The following is a 16,801-nucleotide window of genomic DNA, read 5'->3' as shown; positions in this document are numbered from 1 at the left end:
GGAGGAAGGCGGTGGCAATGGCAATGGTGGTAGTAGTTCCAACACAGCTGAAAGAAGGTGAGTAAACTTGCTCCTGCCTCCAAGACTAATGTTGGCCACTGTCTTCCTTCCTCCTCCTCCTAAGAGCTCTACTATCTGTTTGCCTTCTTCCTCCAGTTTGGATCTTGTAAGAAAACCAAGACCTTTTAGAAATCTGCACAGACAGAAATTTTAGCTCTGAAAATGAGGAGCTGTTCTGGGGAAGGAGGATGTATGGCAACCCTCAGTGACAATAAATTAGAAGTAGTCATAGGTGTTCTTCTGTTTTTGTTATTTTTTAAAAAAACATGGCTTTTAAAAAATGTTAAAACAGTGTTGGGAGTTCTGTAACCTACTGAAAAGTGAACTGCTGGTCCTGGAATTCCCAGGCAATGCTCTTTTCTCCATGCTTTTGGGCAAGCAAAAGGGCAGCCCAGGGGATTTGGAGGGTCAAAACCCACAAAATGCCCTGGAAGGTTACGTGAGCCCCAAGGGCTGTTGTCTTCAAGGCAAATTTCAGGATTGGGTTTTGCCACTTGCTGCTGAATTTCAGTAACAGCATTCAGGAAATGCATGTTTTCAATGTAATACCATTTCCCCATTTTCCATCCCTTTTTTAAAAGCAAGATATAGCTGTTGTTTTCCTGGTTTCACATTGCAATGGGAGGTGTGGGGGGTTCAGGGTTCTGGCCATATGCCCCAGCTACACACACATGATGCCCATCCCTGGCAGATAGGATTGCAGTCCTAAGTATAAAATCCTCATCCATGCTGCACCTCAGCAATTTGGAGGCAGAAAGCACATATCCTCCAATATTTCACAGATGATAACCAGCCACATCAGAGTGTGTTTAAGGTGACAAAGGTTATTAATGAGGAAGAATGTACAAGCTAAGTGAGGCTGCAGCAGTTTGCTTTTACCAGAGCCAACTGAGAAGCATAAGATTATACCCTCTCTTCTTCTCATGCTGACTTAAGAGAATGCGAAGGACTTTGCACTTCAAACTCTGCAGCAATTGAAGTATGCTGAGGACAAAAGGGGAAAGTGGGAGGAGGAGAGAGAAATTGGGACATTTTGAAAGCAGCTGAAAAAGTGGGACAACAGGGACAACAGAAGATTAATCAGGACTATCCCTGCCAAACTGGGCCATATGGGTGGTAGAACAGGGACCAAAACTGAATCAATCAGATTTCTTGATCCTGGTGACCATGGTGGCTGGAGATGATGGAAGCTGCAGTCTTACATATATGGAGGGCATTGGATTGGGAATGCCTGTGAGAAACCAAGCTTCTGCTCATTCAAGTGATATGGAGAAGGGCACAAATTCTCCCTATAGTATCAGCATGATGACAGACTGAGGGTAGACTGCATTCACTTCAACAAATCCTCTTAGCCAAACCACACTATTATATCTTTGATGTGGAAACACAGATGCAAGCAACCTGCTGGGAAAAACCCACAGAAGTGTGCTGATCATGTTTTATAGGTTAATCTGAGGGAAGAGAGCGTCTGCTGACCCCCTTCCCTATAATCATGGGCAATCTGCCTTAGAATTAGGGGGGTGGGAAGGAAGGTTATGGAGGGAGGGTAGAGCCAGCCGTCTCCTCAGAACAGCAAACATACTCCAAATTCTGTGAGCACTGTTACTTGTTAACTGTCCTAGTTTTAATGCACTTTCTTTACTTCTGCAAAGTTAACACTGATCAGTTGTGATGGTGAAAGAGAAGCAAGCAAAGCCTTCTGTAACCTTGCAGTACAAGTGGAGTCTTCAAATCTATCCATACACTCTGAAGGGGTGGCATGAAATTGAAGGGAGCTTGAACTTGGTGCAGGGAGGCAGTGAAGAGCAACCTTCTCCTGCTACAGTGCCTCCACACTGAGAGCTCAACAGTATTGGATCAGGTGACAAAGGTATGGTGAAAAAATGGGACCATGGTAAAGCAAACAAGCAAACAATAGCTTTGGTGAAGGGAGGCAAAGGCTGTCTTTACACTACAGAATTAATGCTGTCTGACACCACTTTTACAGCTATAGCTCAGTGCTATGGAATCCTGGGATTTGTAGTTCTGTGAGATATTTATCATTTCCTGTCAAATCCCAGGATTCCATAGCATTGAGCCATGGCAGCTCAAATGGTGCCACATAGGATTATTTCAGCAGTGGAGATTAGACCTATATGTGGATATACACTATGCAGAGACATATACCCTCTCCCTTGATTTAATATAAAACCCCTGATGCTAACCTGCATGGCCATTCCATGCTTTGCAACAAGCAGGGAGGACCAGAGACATATCTGGCTACATCCTCACAGCCAGACACACAATGATTATAGAAGCACCAAGACCCCCATAGGAACCTCACGGATTACAGTGCTAATGTTATCATAGTGTGTCTGGTAGTTATGGGGCTGTAGCCAGACACTTTTCTAACTCTGCCTGCTTGCTGAGGAAGCATGGAATGGCCATGAATGGGTGGCTTCAGGGGTTTTACAGTAAGTTGCAGAGAGGCCACCCGGGGCCTTGGAGGAAAGGAGGGAGTACTGACCCATCGCAGCACCCCCCAGAAAGGACATCCACATGCATAAGGAAAACCTATGCATGTGAATGTCCTGAACAGAATTTTAGCCAAGATATGTCTGATGGCTAAAGTATTCAATTTGTTTCAGTGTTTCTGCACAGAGGGGGAAATTTCTATTTTAGTAAAGTATTCCTTAGGGAAATTTGCTGTGAAGTTGGCCAAAGCGCTCTCTCTCTCTCTCTCTCTCTCTCTCTCTCTCTCTCTCTCTCTCTCTCTCTCTCTCTCTCTCTCTGTGTGTGTGTGTGTGTGTATAGGGGGGTTAACTTGAACCCTTTGCCATATATTGTGTTTATGCACAAACTGAACAGCAGGATTACATTGCTTGTCCTGCCTTCCCATGTCACATTCCCCACTCATTCCCCACAATCCTCTGTAGCTGTATATCTGGTGCAGAGTTTGGTAAAGTTAATTTTGGACCACAAATCCCAAAATCTACCAGCATTGAAAGTTTAAATTTTTAGAAGGGAAGCACAAACAGGTATTAATTTACACATGAGTGTGTACATTTACTGAGATACAGAGGCACAAACATCTGTTTAAAAACTTCTTCACATAAACTGAATAAGGTTGATTAGTGACAGCACAGATCTTAGCCAGTGTGCACTATACAAAGTGATCATGTTACAAAACCACTTTCCCTTCAGTTTAATACTAGATGAGGATATTCTGTTTCCACACAGCTTGACCGGTGAATGTGTGCCTCATACATATAGACATATGTTGGACTATTTGGATGTATTTAATATGAATCATCCAGTTTCTTTTCAAATGTTTCCTCCATTTATTTTGCTTTAGAGCCACAATGGACTTAAAAATGTTTTGAAGAGGCATTGCTGTAATAAAACATCCTCCTTAGCCCTCACTTTGTTGGGTAAAATGCCGAAGCATAATTGAAATGCATGCAGGAGTTCAAAAGTGAGGACAATACCCAAATAAAACTTGCCTTGACAGAAAGGAGGAAGAAAGTCAACCAAGATGGAACAAAAAGGATGAATCTTTTGGTAGCAGTTCATTCCAAACAGTTTTAAAAAATAGTCATTGTGTATGATTCTGTTTGTTTGGGAGCACAAAAGAGACCATGCTTGCAATGAAAAGAGTGTAGTAAGAGCAGTTTTAGAGTTTTGTTCTTTAGGAATAGCTTTCTTGGTAACCTTTTAAAAAAATCACACTGAGAGGAACAGGTACAACTCAAAAGAGATTTGTGAAAGAGGAAAGGTTTCCACCAGCTCCTAAGCACCATTCCATCAAGGGAAAATCTTATTACAACAGCTTGTTTTGCATCTAGCAAGCCACCCAAAACATCATGCCTTCGGTACACTCAGTTTCATTAAGACCTGATGTTAGGGGAGTGATTTCACATGCTGCTGTTGTGCTTGAACTGTAAATTTGCAGCCATCTGTCAAATGAGACATACACAGCAATTGCACCTTGTTGGGGTGACACAGGATATGAAGCTCTGTATCATTTTGCCTAGATAATGAATGAGGTAATTAATTGCCAGCATAGGTTTTATTAATCTGCCAACGTCAGACTCTTCCCTACCAAATCCACATCAACTAGGACTGAGAAAAAAGGACTGGGGGAAGCAATATCTCTCACATCTTTCTTCTATCCCTACCACAAATCAACAGAGAAGAATGAAAAGTAATGATTATGGTTTTATCTACTTACAATTGCTGTTGGGGTTGCAGCCAAGACACAATAAAGGATGAGGGGGGGAATGAAGCTTTCGTCTTCTGTTCCTGGGTACGGTTTCATCAAGTCTCCATCCTGGCAGAAGAAGCCTTGGATATGCACCTGGAAAGTGTCTGTGCACTCAAAGTAGTAGGCGAGCAGAATGGTCCCGGCCATAATGACGAGCTGGAAATACAGCATGGTGACACAGACACATTAGCAGCTGTTTAGCAGCCGTGCCTCCAAGCTACCCAGCAACAGCCACCCTCCATCATCATCGCCATCGCGGACACCCGACAGCAATGCCAACATTAGTGACTGAGTGCTTAGGCTAGTGTCTCTACTGTCTAACATCTGTTACATAAACCTTTAGGTTACTCCCCCACCACAGTGAAAGGCTCTGATTCAATGGGGACCACAACATACTTTGCAAATGGATGGGAACACTGGTGCCTACTTTGTCAAAAGGCATGCCGTTGTCACCGGCAGCATGGATCAATGCAAATGGAATGGGGCAGCAGGGCAGACTCTACCAGCTGAAAAAGTTATATAGGAGTCTCCTGCCAGCCCCTTCCCCTACTAAGCCCCCAAGCGAAAGCAGTATTAGATGCAAAAGCAGAAATGAAACTCAGATGCAAATGTCCAGGCAGGAGTTACTTTGGCTGTTCCACACAAATATAACCGAGAAGGGAGTTTCTCAGACTCAAAGAATTCCTCAAAAATGTCCATTTATCCTCTCTTTAAAGACCTTCAAAGATGTCCACCACTCTCTTAGGTGCTACCATCTGAGGCCACCACCTTCTGAGGCAGCTCTTAGAGACCTGAAGCAGCTTTATTTTGGCAGTCTGTAACAGGCCATAGTCAGGATATTTGGGTTTTCTTCCCCCTAACTTTTAGGTGGAATCTGCATGCATTTCAATTCTATTTTAAGGGAGGGAGGGTTGGGGGATATGTATAATTTTAATGCTGTAAGCCGCCCCGATTGCCTGAGTGAAGATGGGATGGGATATAAATAAATAAATATATTATTGTTATTGTTGTTGTTGTTGTTATTATTATTATTATTATCTAATTTGAAGCCATCAGTTCCTGCTCTAATCTGTGGAGCAACAAAAACAAGCTTGCTCCATCTTCTACATGACATCCCTTTAGATTTTTAAAGATGGCTATTGTGTCACCTCTCAGTCTTCTCCTCTCCAAGTGGATTATACCCAGGCCCTTTCATCCAGAGAGTTTCATCCAAGGGGAAGGCAAACAATGACACTGAAGCATCCATGGCTAGCTTCTTTCCACCTTCTTTCTTCTGTTATCTATCTCACTTCCCACTGATTCCACTTTCTTTCAGTATTGTATTTTTTCTTCTTCTGCTGGTGACATGCCCAATGCCATATGTGAAATGGCATGCCCTTTATAATAAATAATAATAATAAATTTTATTTCTACCCCGCCCTTCCATGGAAATGATCAGGGCGGCTTACAAAATTTATAAAAACATTACAATACAGGATTAAAAATTCAATATAACAGTTAAAACCATTACTACAAAAAACAGGAACAGGAAACAGTAAAATAGGAAAATACACATATCAGGGGCAGAAGAAAAAATGCAAAAAAGTTTATCTTTGGTCTATACTTTATTTATCTGAACTGTGGACCATTATAAAATACAAAAAAGTGAATGTATTTTAGTTACATTTGTAAAATATGAAATACAATGTTAATTTGAACTAACTGCATTAGGGGTTTGTAAATATAATTGATTATTTGTCAAAAGTAACTTTATCAGCTGTGGCACTGCATGGTGATGTCCATATCACTCCTCATGTCAGGCAGGCATGTAGGGGTCAAAGGGAATCTAAGGCTGACAGTATTTTTTGACCTTAAACAGTCCAGGACAGCTGCAACCTATTTTAAAAGTTGAATTGATGCTCTTGGAGATTTCCAGAAGAGGCAATTCATCCTTTTTTGCCAGGAAAAAAAAAGCAGCCTGCAGGTACAGTATCTGGGAGGTACAAAAGGCAAATACACAAAAGCCAAAACAAACAATACATAAAATGAGATAAAAATCTGAGTCAAATGCCTGTTTAAAGAGGTGGAATAAAAACAAAGAGGAAGATGGTCAAGCTTATTGGCATAGGGAGTGCCACACAGGGGCTGGCATCCAGTCAATCTTTTCCAACTAGATTAGATCCATTCAATCAACAGTTGAATTGGCAACATACAGATAAATCTAATGGATTAAGTGGGTCTACTCTAATAAAAATAGAATTTAGACCCTAGGGTGCCAGCCCTATCTCACATTCTGACCAGTTGTGTCTCCAAAGGCAATCACATGTACAAAAGGGGTGCAACAGCTGTCCTTAAAGAGTTCAAAAGAGAGGAGATGATGCTTCAAGTTGACAAATCCCAAGCCACTTAGTTGTACTGCAATTGTTGCATTCGTGGGGCCACACTGACTTTTCGAGGTACAAAAGGGGTAGGGAACTGTGCAGGAGCTGGGGGGGGGGAGTAATTTCCCCTTCCCATGCCAACTACATCAATTTGACACACATAAAGTCATGTGACTTCACTTCCATTTTGGCTAGTTTTCAGCTAATTTTCCTGTTCTTTGGTGTTTTGGGGAAGTTTGAGATGTTAGAGGAACTAACCCACTGTGTTTTTTGTTGGTTTTGGATGATTCTGGTTGGTTTGGGGACTTTTTAGGGTGGGGTGGGGGGGCTTCTGGGAGGACCCATGGGTCACATGAGATGCATGGGCTGCACTTTTTCCAACCTGGGGTACAATAATACTGGTTCCAACAATGGATGTTGGCTTCTATGTCACTAACATGTGAATCAACTCTTGGTTGCCGGTACCAGCCAGTGGTAAAGGCTCTCATGCCACTGGGCAAATGAATCTGGGTTTTAGACTGATCAATGCCGAGTGCTGAACTCTTCCTCCCAAAAAGGTTGAGCACTTTAGAAAGCTCAGTTCGGTCTAAAACACAGAATGCATCACTGTTCCCACAGACAGCAACTCTGACTGAGACTGGTCCCTATCTCTGGAACTACTGGTCATTTTCTACTGATCCTGGAGCAATTTCTTTTGGAAACTCTGAAGTTTTTTGCCACAGAAGCTACCTTGTAGCAAAGAGTTGTACAGTTCTTCCTAGTAGGGTACTGCACATTGCACTAAACCCAAAATCAGGACAAGTTCCCCTTGGGACTGCAACTTCCATGCTGGCTGTGGGATTCTGGAAGGTGCAGTCCAAAAAATAATAATAATAACACAATATAATAACTTTTCCAAGCTTTTCTACCAAGCATCTTGAAAATCTCACCCAAGTTCACAATCTGCGTGTGTGGCGGGTGGACTAAGCATTCAGTATGTGACAGTGAACAATGACCAGCTGTGCATTCATTTCAGATAAAGCCATAATGACTTCCGGAGAATGGAAATGAGTTAAGACATGTCTTATTTGGGATTCAATGCCTCAAATCAACTGGCATTTTTCTATCCCATTTTTAAGAGAATTAGAAACAGACAAGATATTATAGTTTCTTCAAGTGGACACTATTTAGTACAAAGAGCCCCGCACATTAAATGGAAATGGCAATGACAATCCTCTCTAACAGTGAAAATCTAGTCATATACACACACACACGTATATGTATGTGTGTGTGTGTGTGTGTGTGCATATATGGCCTACAAGAGTTTGCACTTAGAAATATGAGACAGAAATGAAAGATCCACACTGCCCTCTTGTGGGAAAAATGAGAACAGTCTTATTATTCAAATTAAAGCCTAAGTATCTGCAATTCTAATGTATCGTATTATTAGAATGAAGAAGTTTGTCCATCCCCCTTTTAAAATCCACATTATTTGCCTTTTCATTAATACTAGCAATTAATCCGTTTCAATCCAGTATACTTAGGCGCAGTGGTTAAATGCCTGTACTGCAGCCATTCACTCAAAACCACAAGGTTGCGAGTTCAAGACCAGCAAAAGGGCCCAAGCTCGACTCAGGCTTGCATCCTTCCGAGGTCGCTAAAATGAGTACCCAGACTGTTGGGGGCAAATTAGCTTACTTGCTAATTAGTCTACTTGCTGTTCACCGCTATGATCTTTGGAATAGCGGTATATAAATAAAACAAATTATTATTAATTATTATTATCAGTCTGTGGATGGCCTGTGCCATCAAATTTCCCATGTCTATGTATGTCTGTGAAAACTGGACAGTGAAGAAAGCAAACAGGAAGAAAATCAACTCATTTGACATGCAATGCTGGAAGAGAGTTCTGGGGATATCATGGATGGCTAAAAAGGAAAATAAATGGGTCCAAGAGCAAATCACATCTGAACTCTCTTTAGAAGCCAAGTTGACTAAACTGAGACTGTTGTACTTTGGTCATCTGAGAAGACATGACTTGCTAGAAAAGGCAATAATGCTTGGCAAGGTAGAAGGCATTAGGAAAAGTGGAAGATTGCACTGCAGCTGGATAGACTCAATCAGGGAAGCTATGGCCTTGAGTCTGCAAGACCTGAGTAGGACAGTTGGTGACAGGGTGACTTGGAAGTCTCTCATTCGTAGGGTTGCCATAACCTGAAGGCAGCTTGAAGGCAGCTAACAGCAACAATAAAACCAGACTTATGATCTTGTAATTTTGGGGATTCATTTTTAGCCATTAATGACTGGACGTGATCCCCAAAATCTACCTCTTGAGACAGAGGCAGCTGATTGCTGAAATGCTAGATTGGGGGCAAATGGGAAATGATGATTACAGTGCTCTTCTGGTCACAGGATGCCTTGAGACATGTACTAGTGGCAGGACCCTAAGGGTCCAGCTGCCTATCTCAATGCACCCCATAACTAGAACAATGGTGTGGTTACTATTTCCCAGCCCCCAATCTGCAGCACCTCAGTAACCCTCTGGTTGGAATCCTGCCTGGCTTAAAGGGTTGGTTGCATTGCCAGCATCAGACATACTTACAGTGACAGAAGTCACAGCTATGTCTGATGCTGTAGGGCCTCAGTCAATATGTTAACAGATAAGATGGGAAACCTGATAGATAATTTCTAGCTCAAATCACAGCAGGCCAAATAATATAATACACATCTTAGATTTCATCCTAAATGTTGACTTGGATTTCAGTTGTCTTGGAAATAGATAGATGATAGATAGATAGATAGATAGATAGATAGATAGATAGATAAAAAGGGTGCAGCAAGAAAAAATCACACTAGTTTTTCAAAGTACATATCACAGGCAAAATGATATCATCTCAAGTCCAATTTAATTCTCTCTCCACCATTACAAGTGATTTCAATGTGCAAAATTGTTATGGGGTGAAGAATTCTGTAATTATATTAATGATGAAGAATACACACATTTGCTTTTGCCTGAGCCTACTGGGAAGGACAAGATTCTGCTCTTCCTGCCCCTGCTGAGTTAACTGAATGCAAATTACTTTTGTACTTTTAACCCAGCCATACCCTCCAGTGTTTTACAGATGAAAACTGACACACATGTGATCATGTAACATCAGAGCATAGTCAAGATGGCAAAAGCTATTAACAAGGAAGAACATAAAAGCTAGGAGAGGCTGCAACAGTTTGCTTTTGTTTTAGATTATCATACACAGACAGGATTGCTCCCATGCCCTTATCCCATCCATGACAGTGATTGCGCGAAAGCCTTTCATAATGTAGTGCTGATCCTGTCATTGAAGTGGCATTGCATTAATGCGAACTCCTGCTAATGCAAAATGCCAGGCAGTGCCACTTCAGTGATGGGGTAATGACAGGTTCAGCACAGTGTCATTTGAAAGGCTTTCGTGCGATGGCTGTCATTCATGCTTTTTGGATGGGATAATGTCCAGATAAGCACGACATCGTCTGAAAGTCCTTCCCACAATCACTCCAGAAGGAATGGACAGGGATGGGACAATGACATCCCATCCCCCATGTGATAATCTCCTATGTCTACAGGGAAGACCAGGATTCCACTCTTTCCTCTCTTCTGTCCCCTGCTGAGTTAATTGAATGCAAACTGAGTGTGATTCAGTTTGCAGCAAATAAAGTAAGCTGAAGACCAAAGGGAAAGTACAAGAAGGGAAAAGAAACTGGGTCATTTTATGGTAGAGTTGTTAATTCTGTTTAGTTTCATAATGTTTAGAAGAATTATCTTTCATGTACCTTAGTTATTTCATATGTAACCTTTTATTTTGTTGTATGATTGCTTTTTATACGTATGATTTATAACTATTTAATAAAAATATAGTAAACAAAATATTTTAATACACTTGGGGATGAGATTATTCACCTGTCAGTCAGTGTCCCTTGAAGAGCTGCAGGTCACTCTAATCTGATTCATATTTTGGAAACATGAACATTGGGTAGCAGAGGCCACTCATTCACCATTCACTATATGCCACGCCACTCCCACTATGCTGAGTGATTCCTTTCTCTCCGTTATTAGCAATATCTTTCTATACCTTTTCCAAGTTGGAAAGGTCTAAGAAAACACCAGCACCCCAATCCCTATTGATTGTAAGAGAGGGAAAACATTGGCCTAATGGTTAAAGAAAATTCAAACACTTGTGAAGGCAGGTTTTACATTTGTTTTGCCATCTGGTATGTAACAATGGATAGGGTTTATAGGCTGATCATGTTTACTCAAAAGAAATCTCATATGTCTTGGATGCAACTAGTTCGATGCAACCAGAGACCCTCCTCTTCCTGAAATGTGCTGTTTTGCAGCATGTAGATGTGTATTATTTTCTTGACTTTTTAACTAATTTATGTGTGAATCTGATTTGCTGGAGATCTTCCTTCCACAGCACATGCCCTGGCTATTTTTATTTGGGATTTTAAAGGTTGTCAATTCCAATGCACATCAATCTGACAGACAGCACCAATGGGACTTTCTTCATGAATCAAGATGCATTATGATCACGCTGAGTAAATCTTCCCACAGGCAATTAGTTTCGTTTTCTTTTTTTTTAAAAAAACCTAAATCTTTAATCTGTGGACAGGGATCAGCCCTAAATAAATTTAAAGAGGTTGCCAAGCCTTCAAGAAGTGCTGTTTCAGATTCTAGCTTTGCTTCTAAAAGAGTGGGGAATGAAAGGAAAGGGTTAAGCCATGGGCAGGAAAAGAAGAGAGAAAAGAGAGGGTGGAGGGTTGCCCCTTCCTCCCAGTGCTCCTTCATTAGAGTTGCCCCCAAAGAGTGTTCTTTCGCCATTCTAGCCTTGCATGGCTACACAAAACAGCAACACCTTGGCGACATACCCTTCCTACCAAGGTTGGTTATCTGGAACAGAACATGTACTTTCAACTGCTGTTTGGTGGGAACCATTCTGGCAGTGATGAACCTAAGTGCATCCCCTTATTGATTTTGCCTGGGATGGACCATACCCTTATTACACCAACGTATCACTTTAACACTGTTTGTATCATGATTTCAAATTAACTGAATTCTTTCTTACTTATTTTTAATATCATTTCCTTAGTTGCCTTAATTTCATTGACATCAAGCCATTAGAAGCTAGAAGCATACACAAACAGGAAGGAAGGAAGGAAGGAAGGAAGGAAGGAAGGAAGGAAGGAAGGATTCATCTTCCATGCAGTGCTTGCAGCTTTCTTCTTCCTCCTCCTCCTCCTCTACAGACATAGATATCAACTACTTACTTTCTCAAAGAGTATTTTTAACACATTGCTTCATGGTAAAACTCTCTTTCTAAAAGGGATTCAGAATTCCTGATGCTCCAAATGTTTTGGCCTACAAGTCCCATCACCCTCACTCATTATGGCCAACGGTACAGTGTCATCCGAGTTGTTTTCAACAAATATCCCTCCCTCCTGGCTATCTGAAGGCTGTTTCAATTAAGTACCCCATTTTTAAAATAGAATCACAGTTTTGCATGTAATCACTGATGTTAGATTTTCCCTGGTCATGAAAATCTATAGATACAAAGTTTTCTACAGTACACACAAAAATCTTAACAGTTTTCTTAGTCGATTAGAAGAAATCTAGAAGCAACTACAAGACAGGATGTTAGTTGGTACCAAGAATAAAATTATCACACAGTGGTAGCAAGCTTTTGTTTTTACAAAATCCACAGATCCTTTGTGAAGCAGTAAGCAGGGGAAAAAAAAATGAAACCACAGTCTTTATGTTAAAAATGCTGGAAATTAATTTTAGGTGACACAGTAGTTAAAGAGTCAAGAAAAGCCAGATTTGGAAGCATTTCCTAATGGCTAAAGGTAAGTAACCACAGAAGCTAAGGTACTGTTGTCTTGGAAGTCACTTTAGATCTGTTTTGTTCCTGGGCTGGAGGAGGCCTCTGCCGAGGCTCCAAATGTGCCACTGCCACCTCCAGTCCGAGCCAGCATGGCCTGCTAGGCAGCGCCACCTTCTCCAGCTCTGGGGAAGCCTAGCAGGCGGTGCCATGCTTGGGGCCTTGGTTGAGGCCCCAGAAGATCCTGCACGGTGGGCTAGGCTAGGAATCCAGGACTGGAGAGTCAAAAATGCCAGGATGGATGTTTTTGGACCCTCCAATCCAGGATTGCACCGCCAAAAACTGGGAAATGGCAACCCTAAATGGAGGAAATCTGTCTGGAGCTTTTCTACCATAGCCAGCCACTTTCTCCTGCTTTGTAGTTGTGCTTAGCGCCCAGTCTGAAGCACTGTTCAGGACCACTGGAATTCTTACTCACTATTCTGTGCAATTCTGGTTGTCCTTACTAGCTCTTAACAAAGAAAATTCCTTAAAGTTATGCTTTAGGCCACTATCCTCTAGTCCACATTGCAGAGAGAATATCTACCCCTTCCCCACAACCCAGTTTTTATTTGAAAACAATGTTTAAGTACAGATCATTAGCTAGCCCTTGAGCTCCATACAGCCATGTTTCTACTTAAACCTAAAGCAGATCCATTGAGGCTTAAACAGCAGGGGGCATTAACATCAGATTTTCCACAGACAGACAATGCTAAGAATCTCATTCTCTTTGCTGTATTCACTCCTGTCTCCTCATTCAAGGCATTTAATTTCCTAAAGAAGGGCTGGAATTTCACTTAATCTTCTCACAGCACTTGGCTTTATTATTCTGCATGGCAACCCAGTACTTCCCAGACCATCCCCTTTTGTTCTGGGAAGGGGGGGAAAAAGGGAAGGTTCAATGTGACCTTGAGAAAAATGTGCCAAGGGTAATCAAAACCTTGATGCCTTCCTCAGCAGTTAGGGTCCTTGGACTTTAATGAGAGTTATTTGCAGGTTAAAGCCTTTACAGGGAAATAACTGCAATGCAAGGAAAACAAGGAGGGTGTGTCTGTGTAACAGGAGCCCAGTGCAGCATTCCTAAGATAGGTCATCAGTATGAAGCGCAAGCACTCCCACAATCACATTCCCAGTATGCTACACTTGATGGCTTATGTAGTCATTTTCAAGACTCATCTCATTTACACCTCTTTCTCATAATTACAACCAGTGTTGTGTAGTGGTTTGAGCATTGGACTATGACTCTGGAGAACAGGGGTCGAATTCCCAGCGATCATGGCCAAGTCACACTCTCTCAGCCTCACGAGATGACAATGGCAAACCATCTCTGAAGAAACCTGTCAAGAAGACACCATTTTAGGGTCGCCATAAGTCAGAAATGACTTGAATGTGCATAACAAAAGGGAAATTGAAAAATGCACAAGGGTACTGAGTAAGAAAGGATTCAGACAGGAAGGGAGGCTTTACTTTGCCTTTGGAAAACGTTGAGCAGCCCTTTGCCTCCATGAGTCTTGAGTAGTGTTGGCTGGAGAGCTGAAAACTGCATCTACACATAGACACACTCTCTTGTTTTCCTCCCTCCAGCTCAGTCCAGATTGTAGGGAGGAGGGAGAGGGTATAACTTTGCTATCCCATCAGCAGTTCTGAGCAGGATCACTGCAATGGAGCCAGGATAGTTTAACCCCTTCTTAGAGATGCTAAGCTGGATTGCTACAGTGGGAATGAGGTCAAAGCTTCCCCTCTATCTTGGTGAACCAGACTGTTGTCTGGTGAACCTCCACAAATCCTTCTGACAATGAAGATGCAGAGGGATAAGCTCTCCTTGCAAACCCTCTTTCCCAGCACCATCAGGTTGCTAGAAGTCAGAAAATGCTGGAGAAGAGGCACAGATGGAAATTTGCATCCATGCAAAGAGGGGAAATGTAATTGAAACATGTTAATTTTTTCGAAGCCAAAAATACTCCAACAAATTGCATTTACACTGAAAGGTGCAGGAGGCAAACTATACATTTGCCTCCTGCACCCTCCTTGCCCCTGCAGTATGGTTTGGAGAGAAGGAAACAGCTGCATGAGTTTTTGAAAGTCCCATTTCTCATTCACTTCACCAACAATGCTTCTGTTTTTCCTTCTTCCTCCACTATATGTAATCTCATCTTCTTTCAGTCTCCCCTTTTTTTAGTTTATTGATTTCCAAGCAAAACTTTCCCAGCAAAACTTTCAGGGTTAAGTGGTGGAAAATCCAAGGGGTTTTAACGGAAACAAAGACCATTGGGATGGAGAGATGACCACCACCACCCCTCCAAGATGATCTTACTAGCTGTGAACTAAAGCTTAGAATTCCCAAACCCTGAGAAATTAAAAGAAAGTGATAAATTGTTTTGCAACAATCCAAAGAACCAGGTTTGGGGGAAAGAATCAGCTGGAAATACAAAATTTATTGGCACTGTGGCTTAGGGCTTGTCTACATGTTTAAAATACTCCTCATTCCAGTCAAACAGAATGTGATCAAGCCACATGCAATTTGCAGGAGTTTGGACTTTTTGCCCCTCTTCCACCCCAAAAAAGACCCTCCTTACACTCTGCAGAAGTATCTGAAATCCACAGAAATGAGCATTATCGCTTCTCATACATTTGGATGACTGCACATTTTTGGCAGTGAGAGGGTGAATAGATGCAAATAGATGCAAATTTGAGCAGGAAAGTGAAGACAATTAACTGTTGATGGAAATGTGTGAAAATGTACACCAATTTCCATAATATACTTATGTGTAGACTAGGCCTCATTTAATTAAAATGTTAACACTGAAGTTCCAATTTCAGTCAGTCACTTTTGTTGGAAAGGTCCATTTTTGCTGGCAAATTTCCAGCTCAATTCCTTTTTGATTGATTAATTCTGATCACTGTACCCACAATTCTTCTTTCCCAGTAGGATTAGGCTTCTGGTAGCTCAAAGATGCTGGGGAAACAGGCATGTGAGACGAGTGATCCCCGTGCAACCTCTGTTCATTCCCAGAATAATCACACTCTCAGCCACCCTCTGAATAGCAAATTGCCAGCCTATCATGAATTCAAGTGGGAAGAAGGTGGGCCAGGACAACTTTCCTTTCTCCAACCCCACCAGGCTCTCATTACCTGAAAGTGCTGGATAAGATAAAAGTGGGGAGAGTTACTACTTTCTCTCCAAGGCTAATAGTATTACAGTGTCAGCCTACCAAGAAGAATAGGGTCTCTGACACAGGAACAGTTATAGCACTTTAAACGGCCTTAATTGCATTGCTGAATCAGATTGATTTGTAGTTTAGTAAGGTTCCTAGAATTTGAGTTCAGCCATCCAAAGAAAAGGGGCTGGCAAAGTTACCAAGGGAAAGCAAACACAGCAAAAGTGTAACAGTTCTAATTTAGGGATAGCCATGCTGTGTATGTTCAGGGGTAGCCATGCTGGCCATAAGAGCAAAATACAACAAAATCCAAAAAACCCAAAAAGGTGATGCCTGTCTTGGCCAGCCAAAATGCACAAAACACATAATGCAAGCTTTTGAAGCTCATCAGGCAAAAAAGATGTTTTTAAAAAAATCATACAGCAGCAAGAATGATGGTGCTGGATTTGTAGGCTCATATTTTGTATAGATGCTGTCTCTGCAGTGGCATCACTAGGGAAGTGCAGGGTGTGTGGAGCACACCAGGTGACATCGTAAGGGAGAGTGACACCACTGCTCTTGAAACATCTGTGTTTTGGCAGAAACAGACTGTGGTGTTTGCTTATTTCCCTTTAAAATGCTTTAAGAGATGGTGTAAATGGATTGAATCTCAGTGGGAGGAGAAAGGAGAGGTCCCGGGTTTGTTTGTTTTTAAGTAAGATTTCAAATTTCAAAATGTTTAACTGTTTTAAAAATATTTTTTTAAATTGAAATTTTACTCTTTTAAATTTTTTCTTTGAAAACATCAAATTTTACCAATTTGCCACTTTGCCATTAAACTATGTATATGTAAATACATTTAAGTCATGTGTATGATATTGTAATTTAAAGGTTTTTCTAGCTGTTTATGTCACAACTATTGCCACTATATTCAGTGATACATGGGAATTATGATTTATGAGTAACAATGTAAAAACATTACTAAGGATTCTGTATGGTGTGGTATGGAAGATGAATGAGGAGGTGACACCATGAGTTACTGCGCCTGGTGACACCAACCCTAGTGACACCACTATGTCTCTGCTCTAGTTCAGTTGGTTTGGAGGAATATGAATGCAAGCTGAAGCTACA

General features: G+C 41.5%; 1 protein-coding gene across 6 annotated transcripts in view; it reads right to left on the bottom strand.

The window, feature by feature from the left end:
* The window catches only part of LOC149323228 (phospholipid phosphatase-related protein type 1), a 150,033-nt gene that overhangs the window by 19,092 nt on the left and 114,140 nt on the right, over positions 1–16,801 (bottom strand). For all 6 annotated transcript variants that reach the window (XM_089488600.1, XM_089488599.1, XM_089488603.1 and 3 more), the window contains one exon: positions 4,271–4,459. In XM_089488600.1, the coding sequence (XP_089344726.1) occupies positions 4,271–4,459 (189 nt within the window). The remainder of the gene's footprint in view (positions 1–4,270; positions 4,460–16,801) is intronic.

Source organism: Sceloporus occidentalis, unplaced genomic scaffold (genome assembly GCF_023333645.1).
Source record: "Sceloporus occidentalis isolate IW3139 unplaced genomic scaffold, rSceOcc1.0.p SCAF_1, whole genome shotgun sequence".
In the NCBI taxonomy this organism is placed as follows: Eukaryota; Metazoa; Chordata; class Lepidosauria; order Squamata; family Phrynosomatidae; genus Sceloporus; species Sceloporus occidentalis.
Note: the sequence above shows the minus strand (reverse complement) of the source record. Positions and strands in the feature narration are given on the sequence as shown.